Source organism: Odocoileus virginianus, chromosome 30 (assembly GCF_023699985.2).
Source record: "Odocoileus virginianus isolate 20LAN1187 ecotype Illinois chromosome 30, Ovbor_1.2, whole genome shotgun sequence".
NCBI classification, from domain to species: domain Eukaryota; kingdom Metazoa; phylum Chordata; class Mammalia; order Artiodactyla; family Cervidae; genus Odocoileus; species Odocoileus virginianus.
The window spans coordinates 37,733,215-37,751,153 of record NC_069703.1 but is presented as its reverse complement, the minus strand read 5'-3'; the positions used below and the strand labels follow the sequence as shown (position 1 = coordinate 37,751,153).

Here is a 17,939-nt window from a genome sequence, read left to right as displayed (position 1 = left end):
TCTTGGCTGTGATGCTGTCCTTTCTGTCGCATTTGCCTGACTGCTGCCTGGGGCAGGAGACCACGCAGAGCATCCAGCCTGGCCTAGTGCTGTGGGGTTGAGGTCAGAAGGCTAAACTGAGAGCAGTAAGGCCCATCTCTCAGACTCATCACGGTGAGTTCCAGGAGATCGAGACAAGTGCAGCATCTGTACCTTAGAAGGATTTACTAAGTAGCTTCTGTCATGATTGAGAGGTCCGTCTAGGCAGGCCTTTTGCCCCAATTCACTGCCCACAGGTGGGCCTGCTCCTGGCCATCCCTGCAGTTTCTCCACACCCTGAGTGCATGTCAGCCCCCACCCAGCCCGCCACAGACCTGGGGCTCCCTCCACCCCCCTGGTGCTGACAGCATTGAGCATCACTGGTGTCTTCTTGGCTCTCCCAACAGTCCTGGGGTGGGTCATTCTTTCACAGGGGCTGGGAATCAGAGGCGTTAAGGAATTGAATGGGTCACATACTAGTAACTGTGGCTCTGTACCCAGAAGCTGGCCTCTTGGCACTTTTGCCCCCAAGCTGGCAAACTGACCTGCTTGGGGTAGAAGCCAGATCCCCTATGTGGACATCAGAGCCCATCTGGGTTCAGAAAAGTGAAAGTGAAAGTCGCTTAGTCGTGTCCGACTCTTTGCGACCCCATGGACTGTACAGTTCATGGAATTATCCAGGCCAGAATACTGGAGTGGGTAGCCTTTCCCTTTTCCAGGGGATCCTCCCAACCCAGGGATCAAACCCTGGTCTCCCGCATTGCAGGTGGACTCTTTACTAACTGAGCCACAAGGGAAGCCCAAGAATACCGGAGTGGGTAGCCTCTCCCTTCTCCAGGGGAATCTTCCCAACCCAGGAATCAAACCGGGGTCTCCTGCATTGCAGACAGATTCTTTACCAACTGAGCTGAGGGTTCAGAAGGCTCCTGCTACTCCTCACACACAGGAGTGTGTTTGTCCTCAGTGAGACCAGAGCAGGCCCACCAAAGTTCTGACTGATAAAGCTATGTATCATGGATCCCTCTCTACCCCCACTTCACCTGCAGCCGCCCCACCGTCCTTTTTACTGACCTCATGGGCAGCCTTTGGAAAGTTGACTAGACACACTACTTGTCTATTCAGTTTCCTATTGGACACCCAGGATGGTCCCTGTGGCCATGACTGCAGGCTCAGTCCCAGTGATAGAACTGGCCCCTCTCCTTAGGCTCTGCTGTCCCATCCAGGTCATGGCCCTCCGTGATTGGAAATGACCACAGGCCAGGAATTCCCTGCAGCCCAGTAGTTAGGACTCTGCACTTCCACTGCTTCCCTGGTGGCTGGACCTGCCTGCACAGCGGGAGACCTGGGTTTGATCCCTGAGTCAGGAAAATCCCGTGGAGAAGGGAATGGCAACCCACTCCAGCATTCTTGCCTGGAGAATTCCACGGATAGAGGAGCCTGGTGGGCTACAGTCCATGGGGTCACAAAGAGTCAGACACGACAGAGCAACTTTCACTTTCGCTACAAGGCGCATGGGTTAGACCCCTGATCGGGGAGCTGAGATCCCACATGCCATTACACATGGTGTGGCCACCAAAAAAATAAAAGGTGAAGAAAATGACCATGGGTCACTGGAGCCCTGGGCTATCACTGGACAGAGGAGAGTCATGCTACAGCCCCTACACCTTAGCCTTGGCCCTTGTTCAGTCACTAAGTCGTGTATGACTGTGTGCAACCCCACAGACTGCAGCAGGACAGGCCTCCCTGTCCCTCACCATATCCCAGTTTGCCCAAGTTCGTGTCCATTGAATCAGTGACACCATCCGTGTCATCCCCTTCTCCTCCTGCCTTCAGTCTTTCCCAGCATCAGGGTCTTTTCCAGTGAGTCAGCTGTTTGCATCAGGTGGCCAAAGTACTTGAGCTTCAGCATCAGCCCTTCTAGAGAAAAATTTCCAGCACCAGAGTTTGAACGCATCAATCCTTCGGCTGCCTTTTTTATGGTCCCACTCTCACATCCATACATGACTACTGGAAAGAACGTGGCCTTGACTATATGGACCTTTGTCAGCAAAGTGATGTCTCTGCTCCTTAATACACTGTCTAGGTTTGTCACAACTTTCCTGCCAAGAAGCAATCTGAGAGCTTAGAAAACGGGCCTCTGGGGGCCAAAGCTTTTTTTGAGCCCCATTATCCAAGCTGCCTTGGGAACCACTACTGGCATTCCCAGAAAAAGGGATTTGTAAGTTTGATAAACAAAGTCAAATACTGCATAGCTTTAGTCTTTAACAAGCTCTTCTCAGATGCCAAAAGGACAGATATGCTGTGTCCCAGAAATTCAGGGGCCACCTGTGGCTCACAGGGCACAGCACCCTGGGCAAGTGAACCCATTCTTGTTACCATAACCTCTATGGCGCTCTGCACTGTGACCTGTACTTCCTGCCAAAGCAGGACAAGGGTCAGCTCTAGTGGCTGGACTGGGGCAAAAGAGAACAGCTCTCCAGCCCTAGCATGGCCTTGGTGGCTCACTCTGAAAAGCCCTAAAATCTGCAAGGGTCCAGGTCAAAGACACACAACAGGTTCCTTTGGGCATCCCCCTGCCTTCCCAGCCAGATCCCCACCACACACACAGCCCTTCTGGGGCCTAGGCGGTACCCCTAGCCTTTGCTGCTCTCTGCCTCTGGGAAGTAGTGTGGAGTTTTAGAAACACGTGCCCCAGGACTAGAGGACAGACCCAGTGCAGTGGGAAATTGTCTCAGAGATGAAAACGGAATCAAGTCAGGCTGGTCTTAAATGCTGCTGAGTCATGGGCCCCTTGGAGAATCTGACATATGCTTGATGCCTGTAACCCCTTTTGTTCAAAATCATACACAGACTAAAAGCCTTGTCTGAATCCTCTAAAGGAATGAGAAACTGAACCCAGGGAGGGGCAAGGACTTGCTCCAGATCACATGGCAGAACCCGGGTGCGTAGTCAAGCCCCCAGGCCCCAGCAGCAGTCCTAAGAGGCCTGAACCCCAGAGAAAGGACAGAGGAAAAAAGGACACAAGTGGAATTGGGTTAATGGTTTTAATGTGTAACAGCAGGCCAGCTGGGGAGGACAATACCCCCCAAGGCCCCAGCCCTTCTGCCATGATGGCCTGGGACCTGTGTGCTGGCCAGCCCCGTGCCTGCCCTGGCCCTGCAGCCCACCAGTCCCGGGGAGGGTGGGAGAGGCAAAGTGGGGAGCCGGGAGCTCAGCCTGGAGAGTTCAGGGGAGCAAACACAGGGGCTAGTTGAATCTGGCCTTGGAAAAGTCCATCTCTGGATGCTGATCCATGAATCTGAGGAGACAAAGCAGGAAGGTGAGACAGGCCATCTGTTTTCCCCAAATTTGCCCCTCTCTCTCAGCCTCCAACATGAGGTCTAATCTGTTTAGAACTCTCAGCTACCTGGAGCCACGCCAGGCAGGAATAGGGCCCCCAAGGTCTCCCTCTGAGGCCCATCTGAGCCCAAGGCTGGATGCTGAGGTGCCAACACTGGCACTGCTTTTTCTGTTGGTGACGGTGACCGCCTGTTACCCTTTCCTACCCCGAGGTAGCCTTGCCCTCAAGATGACCTCAGTAAGTGATTAGGGGAGGCAAGCCAAGGCTATAAAGCCATAAACTTGGCTGGCTCATCCTGGAAGGGGCGGGGCAGCTCCTGTGTTCTGCTCAGTAAACACTTGCTGCTGTCACCCAGGTCCCAGCCGCAGACACCTCCCCCAAACCCCCATCTCTGCATCGCTCACTTCTTTAGAATCTCCTGTTTCTTCTGCTCATCCGAGGTAGGCAGCCCCATGGACTTCTGTCTCTGGTCATACATCATCTTCTCCACCATGCTACGGGTCTCACTGTCCAGGTCTGACAGCTGGGGGGCAGACAGTGACAGGGTGGGTGACGCCCTGGGGCCACCCAGGCCCCAGACCTCCAACCGCAGCTCCTCCAACCAGCCTGGGCTCACCTTGGAGTTCTCAGGGTTTATCTTCTTAGTATTGATCTCAGGGTCACTGGATACCAAGCGGCTCCACCACTCCATCTTGTTGATCTGAGAGGAAGAGGAGAGCCACCCAGGGATGGGTGGTGGCTCACTCTGGACCCTGGTGCCCACCCCCCAGCTGTTCCAGAACCAAATCTCTCCCAGCCACATCCTGCGTCAGGGACTTGCGAGGCCTGAACTGGGACCGAGGGGCAGATGGGCGAGACCTCTGCCCTCCCCGGTGGCTGGGGGAGACAGACACGGAGATAGCCAGCATGATAAGAGAAAGAATAAAGTACAGAGGGAGACACTCATCCAGGGTGGAGGGAGAGGTTAGGACACACACATGGGCTGGGCCTTAAATGACACGCGTGAACCACATTAGAAGAGCAGGGAAGGACATTCCAGGTGGGAGGAAATGCAAGGGCAAGGGCACAGGCGGGTGAGTGAGAGGCAGCCAAGGAGGGTCAGGTAGGCTGGGCCAGGCAGTACGTGCCATGGGACACTTTCCTCGGACCCTGGCACTTCACAGAGACCACGTTCATGTACCGGGGTCTGTATCCCGGCTCTCTGAGAGGGGGAGCATGCGGGCTTCCCGAGGAGCATAGTTTTCTACATCTTGTTCACTGTTCTCCCTCCAGCACTTAGAACAGTCTCTGGTACACAGTAAGTGTTCAAGTATTTGTTGAATTGAGTGCTTGTATTCAAACCTAATGGAGGGACTTCCCTGGTGGGTCCAGTGGGTAAGACTCTGAGCTCCCAAGCAGGGGGCCCAGGTTCGATCCCTGGTCAAGGAACTAGACCCCATGTGCTGCAACTAAAGGTCCCACGTGTCACAAGGAAGATACCACACATGACAACTAAGACCCAAAATAAAATTCAGACCCAAAATAAAAACTAGAAAAAAACCTAATGGACCTGGAGAAGGAAATGGCAACCCACTCCCATATTCTTGCCTGGAAAGTCCATGGGCTTACATGACTGAGCATGCATGCATGAGGGTGGAGAGAGATGGGTTGGTAGCAATAAACTGGTAGAACAACAACAACAAAAACCTAATGGAAAGGAAAAGGCTTTGGTACTAAAGACAATCCTGATCCGTAACTCCACCCTCTCCTAGAGGCAAGAGTTGGGGCAGATCTCTTGAGCTGCCCTTTTTCTGACTCTAAAATGTGATAAACATACTATAAAAGTCTTATTGTGGAAATGAAATAACATATGCCCATCAGGCCCCCAGCAGGGCCCCCAAGTTCAGAACACAGGCCAGGAGGCAGGCCTTTCGTACCTTCTCCAGATGCACTGTCACCACCTTGCCATCCTCGATGAGCCAGGAGCTCTCCTCGACCTTCACCTCGTTGTAAAGCTCCCCGTCCACGATCGCTGGCTGTCCCTTGAGCCCCACCCGGAGATGCCTCCGCTGGATGTCCACCACCACGTCCTTCCCCTTCAGCCGGAAGTTCACACGGAAGGGCACAGCCAGCTGCACGGGGCAGGAGCAGTCAGGAGGGGCCCCAGGCTGGCTCCCACCCTGCCACCCCAGCCCCTGCACTCACGTCCAGCTCCGACAGGGTCTGGGTCCAGCGGTAACTGGGCAGGTCCGCCCCGTTGCCAAGGTTGGGCTTCAGTTTCCCTTTGTCCTTCTCGTCCTCCTCCTCCTCCTCCTCCTCGGCCTCCTACTCACAATTGGGGTGCTCGGCTACTTCCCTGACAGACCTAGACTGAACCCCACTGGCCGGCATTGCGCAGACAATACAGAAGACCTGGTCCCTGCCCAGTCCGTGGCCCACTGGGAGTCAGAGGTAAAACCTGTTTAGCTCTCTGCTAGGTCTGCCTGAGAGAAGCTCAGATGGGGAGACCCTGGGACAGCTGGGGGGGGTAGTGGTGGTCAGACATGGACCCCGGGGACCCAGCCACGGGACTTGGGAAGGAAGCCCAGCCCAGAGCAGGTCAGGAGGTGGCCGCCAGCAGAGTTGTTCTAAAGGAAAACCAGTCTGCCAATGGTCAGCTTCCTTCTTCTCTGTCTGGAGGGCGGGGACCCAGCCTCAGACCAGAACCTCTGAAGAGCTGAGTGAGTGCCCCAAGGATTATGTGGGAGCAGGAGGAGCCCCGAGGAGAACACGCCACAGGCGTGTCAGAGAAACCCACCCACCCGAGCCCGCCTGCAAGGTGTCCGTGCAGCACCGCCCATCTCTGGCTCTCCAGCTTTCCTGCCAAGGCTTAAATTAAGCCAGTGAGCTTTGGGGTTTTTTTTTTAACCTACTTTGGTCCCATGTGGGATCCTGGAGTATGGGGAGGATTCCCAAAGCTAAGGGAACGGTGGGGTGGGCCTTCCAGAGAAAGGGAGTGGGTGAAGAGCCCTGGAAGTTCCCAAACCCTTCCAGTCCATCTCACCTGCTTCCCTGGTGAGCCAAGACTGCCATTCTTGAGCTGGGCCTCCTGATTCTCGGCATCCTTTTTCTGTGGCAAAGGGGGAAACAGCTGGCAAGAGGGGCCCCACTTCTAGTGTCCATGGGGATCAGGAGACAAGGGAGGGAAGCCCACTCCTACCTGGTCAATTTCCAGCTGTAGCCTCTCAGCCTCCTCATCAGTCAGCTCCTTGATCTGGGGCCCAGAGGTCTCTGACTTGGCCTCCTTGGCCAACCTGGCTGCGCGCTCCGCCTTCTCCCGCCGCTCAGTCTCCTGCCGAGCTCGCTTCTCCCGCCGGGCCTTCTGTGCCAGCTGGTTGTGGTGGTTGAAGGTCTGTGTGATAAGCTGAGGAAGGAAGAGAAGGCTAAGAGGCATCGGGGGAGAAGACACATCCCAAGACATGAAGGCAGTCCCATCTCTGAGTGCCTGGGCATTGCACTTAGAACCTCAGTTTCAACATCTTTAAAATGGGATTTAATACACATCTGTCTCATTGAGTTGTAATGAGAATACCTGCAAAGTATCTGCTTCAATAAATAGCAACCGCTTAAAAAAAGGCAGTCCAGGGACTAAGACCCAACACTGCAGTTGGACAACCTGCATTCTAATCCAGGCTTTGTCACACAATAGCTGTTGTATTTTTAGCAAATTACTTAACCTATTAATGGTATTAGTGGGCTTCCCTGGTGGCTCAGTGGTTAAACAATCTGCCTGTCAACGCAGGAGATGCAGCTTCGATCCCTGGGTCGGGAAGATCCCCGGAGAGCTTCAGAGTCCTTATCAGCAAGGAGGAGTCCCTACCTCACAGGAATGTCAGGCAGACCAAATGTTCTTCACAGCAGAGTGAAGCTGTCAGGAGAACACCAGCCTCAGCCCCTCTGAGAAGCTGTTCCTCAGCTCTCAGGCCAAAAAGAGCTTTCTGGAGGGAAAAGCCCAGCGTCTTCCTCTCCTCGGCCTGTAAGCTATCCATTTCAAATCTGTCCTCTCCCATAACATCTTCCTAGGATGCTTCTAAACTGCATCGTGCTAGCTGCCCCCTCTGCGGCCCAAGAGCGACCCCAATACTGTCACCACCTGGTCTGACTCTGTGGCCTTGGACAAGGAAACAACTTTGACCTTCCTAAGCCTCAGTTTCATCAGCTGTCATGAAGACTCTATATGACACTTGTCAAGAGATTGGCACAGTCCTAGCCACAAACCAGCGGCATATGAACTGCTGGCATCCGAACACCCCCTGCCTGGCTGAGGCTAACCCAGGGTCAGCTGGTGGAGAAGCACCTTCTCTGCTATGAAGATAACAACAGGAGGAATGGTTACACCTCATGTTTTACATTAGAAGCTCCTGAAGTGTGGTTCCCCTGATCCATAGAATATATTAGCATCACCCAGAATTAAATGCTGAATCTCAGGCCCTACTCCAGGCCTACTGAATCAGAAATTCTAGGGGTATGGCCCAGCAATTTGTACTTTTAACAAGCCCTCCTGGCCAATTCTCATGCATACTTGAGTTGCATCTACATCTGTGATCCTGGCCTACTCCTTCTATCTGTGTGACCCTGAGGTCATCTCTCTGTGCTTCTATCATATTGTTTCTAAAAGCAGTCTTACATAGCTGTTCTTTGCCTAGAATATCCTTGCCTCTCCTCTCAGGTCACCTCGCCAACAGCTTCTTATCCTCCAGGACCAGCTCAAGTGTCTGTTGAATTTCACCTCTTCACCTTTGGAAGACTCAGGAATTTACCCAACTTAGGAAACCCAACTCTGTGTCAACCCACACACCTGGAAGGCAGCCTCGCAGGACGCCCACCACATGATCAGGGGTCAACAAACCATCTTTCAAGAATCTCTGAGCTAGAGCTAGAGGGAAATGGATCTGCAAGAGTTGAGGGGAACCACGTGGGGCTCAGGGTCACCAAAGTCAGCCATGGGCTCCTAGGCCTAGGGTTCTGCCAAATGCCCTGTGGCTTCTCATTCATTGGGCGCCAGTTCTTCCTGTTACCCTCAAACCTCTAACTTCATGCCACATTACAGTAGCTCCACATTCTTCGAGGTTAAAGGGTACCAAAAGCACCCCGAAACCAAATGGGTTAACAAAATGAGGTGTGTGTAAGAAATAAATGAGCCACCTGAAGGCCACTGTGCTGTCAACAGAAGGGGGTGGTCATGGCCCAATTACGCCAGCAGAGGCTGTTCCACCCTAATCAGGGAGACCTTGAACTCGGGCCATCTGCTAACCGGTGGCCAAGGGGAGGCAGGAGTGGGGCCGTCCCCTCTCCCAGCTCCAGTGAATCACGTCCCATTCGTCCTGCTCCTTCCCAGCTCCTGGAGGGCAGATGAGGGCAGAGCTGAACCACCAGGCAGAGTCAAGGCCAATCACAGCAGCCTCTGACCCCTCCTCTCGGTCTCCTCCCACCGCTTTACCTGGGCCTGGGCCCAGGCAGAGACCCCCTCGAGACTGTAGCCTACTCAGGGTGCCAACTGACAGGCTGTCAGAGTCAAGCTTCTGTCGCTGGACATGTCTTTGGGAACCAAAGCCCAGCAGAGTGAGGAAGGGGTGAGGAGGGCTGGGCCAGTTCAAGGCCCCAGGGTGCTCGGTGGGCATACCTGAACACAGCTTCCCCTGACCTAGCCTGGGTGACAGGAGAGTAAATAATGGGTCCCCCCAGACTGGCCAAGGAAGGCTCCTGAGAGATATTTAAGCTCAACCCAAAGGCATGATGTCCTGGACCTGATCATGGAGTGGGGGACACGTCTGAGGGAGAAGACACACTCCTGTTCTAAGACTTCACGTAAATGGCCTAATTCAGTATGTGCTCTTGTCTGTCTTCCTTTAGAAGGGTGAATAATGTGTATGTATGTGTGTGCTCAGTCATGCCCGACTCTGCAACTCTATAGACTGTAGCCTGCCAGGCTCCTCTGTCCATGGAATTTTCCAGGCAAGAACACTGGAGTGGGTTGCCGCCTCCTCCTCCAGGGGGTCTTCCTGACCCAGGGATTGAACCTGCATCTCCTGTGCCTCCCGCATTGCAGGCAGATTCTTTACCTGCTGAGCCATCAGGGAAGCCTGAATAATATTATATTACATGGATATATGACATTTTGTTAATTCATCTATCAATGAATGCTTGGATTGCTTCCAGTTTTTGGCTCTTATGAACAGTGCTGCTATGGGTGTACAAATCTCTCTTCAAGATCCTGCTTCCAGGGCTTCCCTGGTGGCTCAGTGATAAAGAACCCACCTGCCAATGCAAGAAATACAGGTTCAATCCCTGATCCAAGAAGACCCCACGTGCCGCAGAGCGACTAAGCCCGTGCAGCACAACCACCGAGCCTGGGCACTAGCGCCCGGGAGCCGCAGTCCCTGAGCCCGTGGCCTGCAGCTGCTGGAGCCCACTCGTTGTGGGGACCACGCTCCACAAGGGAAGCCACCGCCGTGAGAAGCCCGTGCATCTCAACTAGAGGGCAGCCCCCACTCGCCGAAACCAGACAAAGTCCATGCAGCAATTAAGACCCAGCACAGCCAAAAATTAAAAAAAAAAAAAAAGTCCTGCTTCCAATCTCAGGGGGTAAATGGGAATGCTAATCACCTGGTAGTTCTAGTTTTAAATTTTCTGAGGCACCACCATACTGTTTTCCACAGCAGCTGCACCATTTTAAATTCCCACTGATGTAGTACACAAGAGTCCTGATTTCTCCACAACCTTATCTAACACTTAAGTGTTTTCGGGAGGTTCTGACAGAATCCATCCTAGTGAGTGTGAGGGGACATCACACTGTGGTTTTTATTTGCCTTTCTCTAATGACTAGTGATATTGAGCATCTTTTATAATAAGAAAAGAACTATAATTCACTTTTACCAACAATGTCTGAAGAGTACCCTTTTTTTCCACATCCCTGTAAGCAATTAAAAAAATATTTTTGTCAGTTTGACCAGAAAAAAAAGGCATCTCACTGTTTAGTTCACCTACATTTCCTTGATTACTACTGAATGTAAGCATCTTTTCATATGCTCCTCATGGAATGGCCCATTTTTCCATTTATCCTTTTCTTGTCAACTTACAAGAGTTCCTGCAAATTGTCTCCTAAATTTTATCTGTCCTTTGCATTGCACATTTTCCCCAGATCTACCGTTTTTCAAATGACTATATGTCATTGCATCTCTTCTGCCACAGTTTCTATATCTGAAGAAACAAACAGCTCTTTTATTCTATAGCTTCCAGGTTTCTATCCTTGCTAGGTCTCTTCCACACAAGGTTATACATAGTTTCCTAGCTTTCCTTACTAAACTCTTCTTGATCTGCAATTTATTTTTAGATATGAGTACAACAAGCTTCCCAAGTGGCACTAGTTGGCAATTCAGGAGACATAAGACACACAGGTTTGATCCCTGAGCCAGGAAGACCCCTTGGAGGAGGGCATGGCAACCCACTCCAGTATTAGTGCCTGGAGAATCCCATGGACAGAGGAGCCTGGCAGGATACAGTCCATACCATCGCAAAGACCCAACTGAAGCGACTTAGCAAGCACGCACATATGAACAGAACAGATCGTTTTACACTTTTGGTGCTTTTACAAATAGCCAGTTGTAGCAGCAAGACTTATTAAATCATCCTTTGCCTATGAACTGAATTACCTTACTGGACACATCTTAAAGTTAGACTTTTTCTGGGTTCTCTGTTTCACTAGTCTATTTGTCTCTTCCTATGTCAATAACATACTGATTTGATCATTATGGCCTTTATGCAAATCCATAATGCCTAGCTTCAAAAGCTATAAAAACTGAAGTGTCTTTGTGTTTCTATAAGTTTGAAGCATGAAGGTATTTGCAGTTTTCATATCTTGGCATAAATATTGATATATACTTCTCTGCAGAAATATCAATGTTTCATTACATTATGCTGCTCCTGACCCCTGGACTGGAGTAAAGTATATTATATACAGTATATGCACTATGAAAGTGTTAGTCGCTCAATTGTGTCTGACTCTTTGCAATCCCATGGACTGTAATTCGCCACGTTCCTCTGTCCATGGAATTCTCCAGGCAAGAATACTGGAGGTAGTGGGTAGCGATTCCTTTCTCTGAGGGAGGATCCAACCCGGAGTCTCCTGTATGGTAGGCAGATTCTTTAGCATCTGAGCCACCAGGAAAGCGCAAGAATTCAAGTTCACAGTCCCTTTTTTGAACCTATTGGGGCCAGATGTGTTTTGGGATTTAGAATTCTTTTGGATTTTAGGAGGCAATACAGTGCATATTTATCTCTAAAATCCAAAGAACTCTAAATTCCGAAATACACCTGGCCCCAAGAGGTTTAAAAAAGGGACTGGGAACTTGTACTCTCATGTGCCAGCAACACTCTTTTTATCCTCACTTGTACTCTCATGTGCCAGCAACACTCTTTTTATCCTCAGAAGAGCCTTGTGAGAGAAAGATTATCCCCTCTTCTGGGGGTGGCAGGGGGGAATGAGGCTCAGAATGTGATTCATCCAATGCCACAGTTGTCACACAGGGAGACGGGCACACAGGATTCAGCCACATCTGCCTGGCTCCAGAGAACATGCTCTCAACCGGAACACTTGGAAAGGACTTATCTGGTAGCCCGGTGCACAGCAGGTCCTCAACACAAAGGAATTACTGGTGTTACAATTGGAGACCAGTTGGGAAGGCTGGACAGGTTTCTGCCTGCCTGAGAGTCCAACCAACCTCCTGAGAAAGAGCTGACTCTAAGGGAACAAGGAGGCAAGGAGCATAACAGAGGAACCAGCAGACGTCCAACAGAACAGCTACCATCATCCTTGTGATATGCCCAAGACACCACTTCTCAACACTGTTCATCTCTCTCCCTTCTGCCTGCTACCTCGCTCTCCCTTCATGCCTCAGGCACCTCTTCCTCAGCGTCTTCCTGGAGCCCCCAACCTAGGTCAGTCACCATCTTATGCTCCTGGGACTGTTACCTGGACACCCACCACTCCCTCGCTGTCTTTCTTTTTGGTGGGGGGAGTAGGGTTCAGTAAGGAGTCTACACTGTGAGATCCATGACAACAAAGACCAAGTTTGTATTCACCTCGGCTATCCCGATGGCTCTGTCACAGCGGCTAACAGAGGCAAAGTGTTAACTGTTCAATACATGTTAATTAAATGAATGAACGCTGATATTTTATGGTGAAGTCTGGCCCACAGAGAAACAGGAGGTGCTAGTGCCAATACAGAAAGCATAATTGAGCCAGAAAGGGTCCTAAAGGTCAGTGAGTCCACCTTCTTCTGCTTGACATGTGTGAAGATTAAAAGGACCGGAGAATTGGTGGGAAATCAACCAGGCCACACAGCTAGACCAAGAACCCAGGACTCCTGCTCCAGGACCACGTCCGTACTACAGAGTAGCCTCAGGTCAAGGCATCTTATCAAGCATTTCAGCTTGTTAGAACCCTGAGGCCACAGAAAGCAGTTTGTAAAATGTCTCCTTTCGGTTATTATGTCTCCTGTTTAACTGAAAACAACTGTCAGTTTTCAAAGTTCAGTGAAATGACATCTTCTTCATTATTTACGAATCTTCAAAAATATAATTACAACCTAGAGAATCAAAAGACATTCAAACTCTCAGAACCTGTACCATAAAGCACAATCCTCAGGAATCACCTAACAGCAGTCAGAATGGCTATCATCAAAAAGTCTACAAATAATAAATGCTGGAGAGGATGTGGAGAAAAGGGAACCCTCCTACACTGTTGGTGCAAACATAAATTGGTGCAGCCACCATGGAGAACAGTATGGAGATTCCTTAAAAAACTAAAAATAAGAGCTACCATATGATCCAGCCATCCCAATCCTGGGCATATATGCAGAAAATACAAAAATTCTAATTTGAAAAGATACATGCACTCCAATGTTCACAAGAGCACTACTTACAATAGCTAAGACATGAAAGCAATATCTAAATGTCCAATGACAGATGAATGCATAAAGAAGATATGGTGTATACACACAAACACACAGGGGAATATTACTCAGCCATTTAGAAATATGAAATAATACCATTTGCAACAGCATGGATGAACCTGGAGATTATCATACTAAGTACAGTAAGTCAGAGAAAGACAAATATCATATGCTATCACTTATATGTGGAATCTAAAAAAAATTATACAAGTGAACTTATTTACAATATAGAACAAGATTCACAAACATAGAAAATAAACTTATGGTTACCAAGGTGGGGGGGTAAATTGGGAATTTGGGATTAACAGATACACACTACTATATACAAAATACAAAAAAAAAAAAAAAACCAAGGACATACTATATAGCACAGGGAACTATATTCAATTTCTATAATAACCTATAATGGAAAAGAACCTAGAAAAGATACATACATACATACATATATATATATATATATAGGAGATAAGACAATTAAAAAAAACACCACCACCACTATTTTCAAATCCCTGAACGTTGGGTCACAGAATCTGAGAAGAATGGGATTGGCTGGCCCTGAGTTTTCCTATCTGTCTTCTAAGCTCCATCTCTAACACTGGCCTACTCTCACCTCCCAGTGAGGCAATCAGAGAGAACACGGGCTTCCGTGGGGGCTCACACAGTGAAGAGTCTGCCTGCCGTGCAGGAGACCCAGGTTCGATCCCTGGGTCGGGAAGATCCCCTGGAGAAGGGAATGGCTACCCACTCCAGTATGCTCGCCTGGAGAATTTCATAGACAGAGAGAGGAGCCTGGAGGGCTACAGTCCATGGGGTCACAAAGAGTCGGACACAACTGAGAGACCAACGCTTTCACTTTCCTCAATGGAGAAAAGGAACCAAGAAGCGTTGCATAAGGGGCAGAAAGCAGTTTTAGAAGAGACTCTGGTTCCAACCCTGGCTCTCCCATAACTCAGTTCAAGAATTTGGACAACCCTGGCTTTCCTGTAACTCACACCGATTTCCTCATTTATAAATGGGGACAGTAACACCTGCCCCTCAAACAGTTAAAGGACCATGGGGAATAGGGTAGGTAATGCAGTTGGCGAGGTGAGGGGCTTTAATAAACGACGGCTTGCTTCCCTTCCCCAACTCTTTGCCCTTGGCTAAAATCTGACTTCTGCTAACAGTTATTAGTATGCCAAAGAAGGCCAGATAAGCTCTTCTGGAGAAACGGAGCTGCCCAAAGGACACTGGCCCCCAACACTCACCTTTTCTGCCATGCCTTCTTCTCCTCCAACAAAGAAGTCTGTTTTGCGTCGAAGGAAGCTGAAGAAAGTGTTCACCAGCTGAAAGGAAACAAAAACAGAGATGGAGAGACGCCATACTGGGGGCCCCTCAGCTGCACGGACGCCAACTCTCTCAGCCTAGGAGGGAGCCTGGGACTAGACTGTCTCGCCCCCAGCCTCTCAACTGAGGAAACATCCTCCCCACAGGCCTGGGCTTTGTCACGCCGGCCAGGAAGCCTGAACTAACTCTACCCGGATCCCTTGAAAGGCAGACTTCTCATTTCTTTTTAATTTATTTTTGGCCGCACAGGCTCTTCGTTGTGACACACAGGCCTTCTAGTTGTGGTGAGCAGGCGCTGCTCTTCATTGTGGCACACAGGCTTCTCACTGCAGTGGCTTCTCTTGGACAGCATGGACTCTAGGTGTGGACTCAGTAGTTGTCGGCACACAGGCTTAGCTGCTCCGTGACATGTGAGGCCTTCCCAGACAAGGGACTGAACCCATGTCCTCCACATTGGCAGGCTGATTCTTAACCACTGGACCACCAGGAAGTCCCAGTCTCATTTTCTTGTGTGCACGTGTATTGTATTTCATTTTTTGTGGTGCTAGAGGCAGTCTGAGGATACGGGCATCTATGGCTTGAAACACCTGGGGCCCACCTTTCCTCTTCACATAGTAAAAAACCCATCCAGAGTGGCACTGGCTGAGTTACAAGGGCAGAGCTAGAAGGAAGGGAACAAATGAAGCCATTTGAAAGAAAGTTCAGACCAACTAATTCTGGCTGGGTGGCCAAGTGGTTTAAGAACATCAGTTTGGGTATCAAGACTGATTGATATACATGAGCTCTGTGACCTTAGGAAAGTTTCTTAACTCCATAAAAGAGAAACAGCAGCAGGACCTATTTCCAGGGATATACCTGAGGATCCTTTGTGAGAACCAAAGGAAGCAAAGGAGCTGAGGTCCCGAGCAGTGTCTGGTCCAGAGCAAGAGACCCTCTGCAGGAGGATGAAGTCCTCATAAGCAGGCATTATGAACCATGACTGTCACATCCTCAGTGCCCAGCACCAGACCTGACTCAAAGAATAAGTGCTCAATAAACATTCTGATGAATGAAACGATCTAGTGGTGACCTAAGGTTAGCATCTATAACTAAGCCTTTTTATTTGCCCAAGAAATCCGATGCTAGATTTTATCTCAATGGTTTCAATTCCTGCTCCTACATATTTTTTTCAGTTCACTCAAAAATGAACACATTCCAAATCCAGTTGTGTCAACAATTTAGGGGGGGTGGGATGGGGAGAGGGAGCCTTTCACATCCTCAAATAGTACTCTTCCAACCTCAAAGGGCTTAGGAGTCCTTGGTCACCACAGGTACCTACCTGAATGAGAGAATGGGAATGGAAAGCTCAAAACTTTTGTCCCCAGAGAGACACAGAACCTAAAATGGGTCTGTGGAAAGCACACACTGGCCTAAGGATGCTGGTCCCCTCCAGGCCAGGAGCCTGTTGGATGATCTTGGGCAAGTTCCTTCAGTGTCTTTTTAATAAAAAGACTGATCTTGACTGGCTTTTCTACCTTGTGAACTTTTCCATGGTTCAAAACACCAATTCCAGAACCTCTTCTAAGTTGGTCCTTATCCTTCATCCACTCTGTGTTACTGGGTCTGGTCACTACGCACGAATTATGTTCCTGCACACATCAATCACTCGAACAAATATGTGTTGACTGTTCAAGCCTGGTTACTGAGAATTCCTCACTATCCCTCCCCTCCCTTCAAGACACTACTCTCCTAAAAATTCAGGAAATATAAGGATTCGTAGCTGAATCTCAAATAAAAGAAACTGAGGCTGGGAGACGTGGAAGGGTCCCAAGTTGGTAGGTGCGGTGTAGAACAATCGTGAACACAGGCCTCCTGTTCCCCCATTCAAAGACCACGTGTTAATATCGCCTCCCACTCTCACATTCTTTTGCTCGCTCCAAGTCTCCATGCAGGCAAGTCGCAATGTTTAGAAAGGTTCATCCCAAGGGATGCTCTTCGGCGGCGGTCACCAACGGAGAAACGGAGCCGAAAGCATGGGGGAGGGGAGGAAATCCCAAAACTCTGGGGTTTTTCCGGGGGCGGATGCAGCGACGCCGGAGGTGCAAAGGCAGAAACTACTGAGAGGTCTGGGGGGGGGGGGGGGGGGGGACCAGGCCTGGTACGAGTAAAAGACTTGGTACTAGCAGGCCAGACCGGAAGCTCGAGTGCAGTTAAGAATGTGGAGGGGAATCCCAGAGCCCGCGAAGCCCAGGGGTGTATCTCGGCTTCTCGAAGGCAGAGAAGGATGGAGAGAGGGTGGCTGAGGCCTTCCCCCGAGTAGGCCGGGCCCAGCCAACGCCGCGCGGGCCGTTACCTCCTGCACGCCACCCTCGTGCTGCTGCGCCATGGCCAGCAACATGCCGTCGAACCGATCCTCCTCCTGCTCCCCGCCCATCGTGCCAGCTGCTAGCCACGCTCCGAAATCCGAGCTCCGCACTCGCGTCCCGCGCTCGCCGACCCTTCGGATCGCGTCCGGTCCAACGGCTGCAGTCCGCCTTCCGCTGCGGAGCCGGAAACACGCAGGCGCCGCACCGCCCAGGCCCGCTCGCTCACTCTCACGTCCCGCCCCGCTTCGAGCCTGCGACCATTGACTGCGCGGCAGATAGCCCGCTTTGCCGGCCATTGGTCGACGTGCTGAGCCAATCAAAGAGCGCGTTCGTGAAGCGGTGGGCGGAGCGGAAGGCCCCAGAGTTTGGTGTGAGTTGCTATGGTCACCAGACGCTTTTTGGAGCCTTCTAGAAAAGCAGGAGCACAAATATGGCATGGTTAGAATTGAAAAAAAAAAAAAAGGCGCAAACTTTGTTCCTACGCCTTGGGCGTGACCTCCCAGCTTGTAGAAGGGTGAAGTGGGAAATGTTCTTAGTTATCTCCTCTAACCCTCCCATGGGTTAATTGAGGCCCAAAAAGGAGAATGGACTCGCCCAGAGAGCAGTCTACTCCGTCATCATCACATGCTCCCTATAAATGGTGCAGTCGTAGGGGCCCCGGACTTACACGGACTCTGCGCTTGGATAGTGCTCTTCTGCCGCAGTCTGAAATTTTTGCACAAAAGAGCCCACATTGTCGTTTTGCACTGGTCCCCGCAAATTATGTAATGAGTGATGTATTCAACCTCACTTCTGTTAATGTGCGAGACAGGTCCCAGTTATCGAAGGCCAACCACTTTACTTTTTCATTGAATTTCATCTTCTTAGTCTCTTCGGGGATTTCACTCTTGTTATTCTTTTCTGAATCTCCTGCACCACAATTTTCTTTCTTCTGGATTA

General features: G+C 50.3%; 1 protein-coding gene across 2 annotated transcripts; it reads right to left on the bottom strand.

Annotated features, from left to right (window-relative positions):
* Positions 1-3,048: 3,048 nt before the first annotated feature.
* NUDC (nuclear distribution C, dynein complex regulator) lies at positions 3,049-17,186 on the bottom strand. 2 transcript variants are annotated; one of them, XM_020909171.2, is made up of 9 exons: positions 16,988-17,186; positions 14,577-14,654; positions 6,537-6,740; positions 6,381-6,446; positions 5,543-5,662; positions 5,275-5,469; positions 3,975-4,058; positions 3,763-3,881; positions 3,049-3,316 (listed from the first exon to the last, which is right to left on the bottom strand). In XM_020909171.2, exons 1-9 carry the CDS (start codon positions 17,066-17,068, stop codon positions 3,265-3,267), a joined length of 999 nt encoding a protein of 332 aa, XP_020764830.1. In that variant the 5' UTR covers positions 17,069-17,186; the 3' UTR covers positions 3,049-3,264. The 2 variants fall into 2 exon arrangements, with proteins under 2 accessions (XP_020764830.1, XP_020764831.1); XM_020909172.2 differs by lacking the exon at positions 16,988-17,186 and adding an exon at positions 16,556-16,663.
* Between the last annotated feature and the right edge of the window lie 753 nt (positions 17,187-17,939).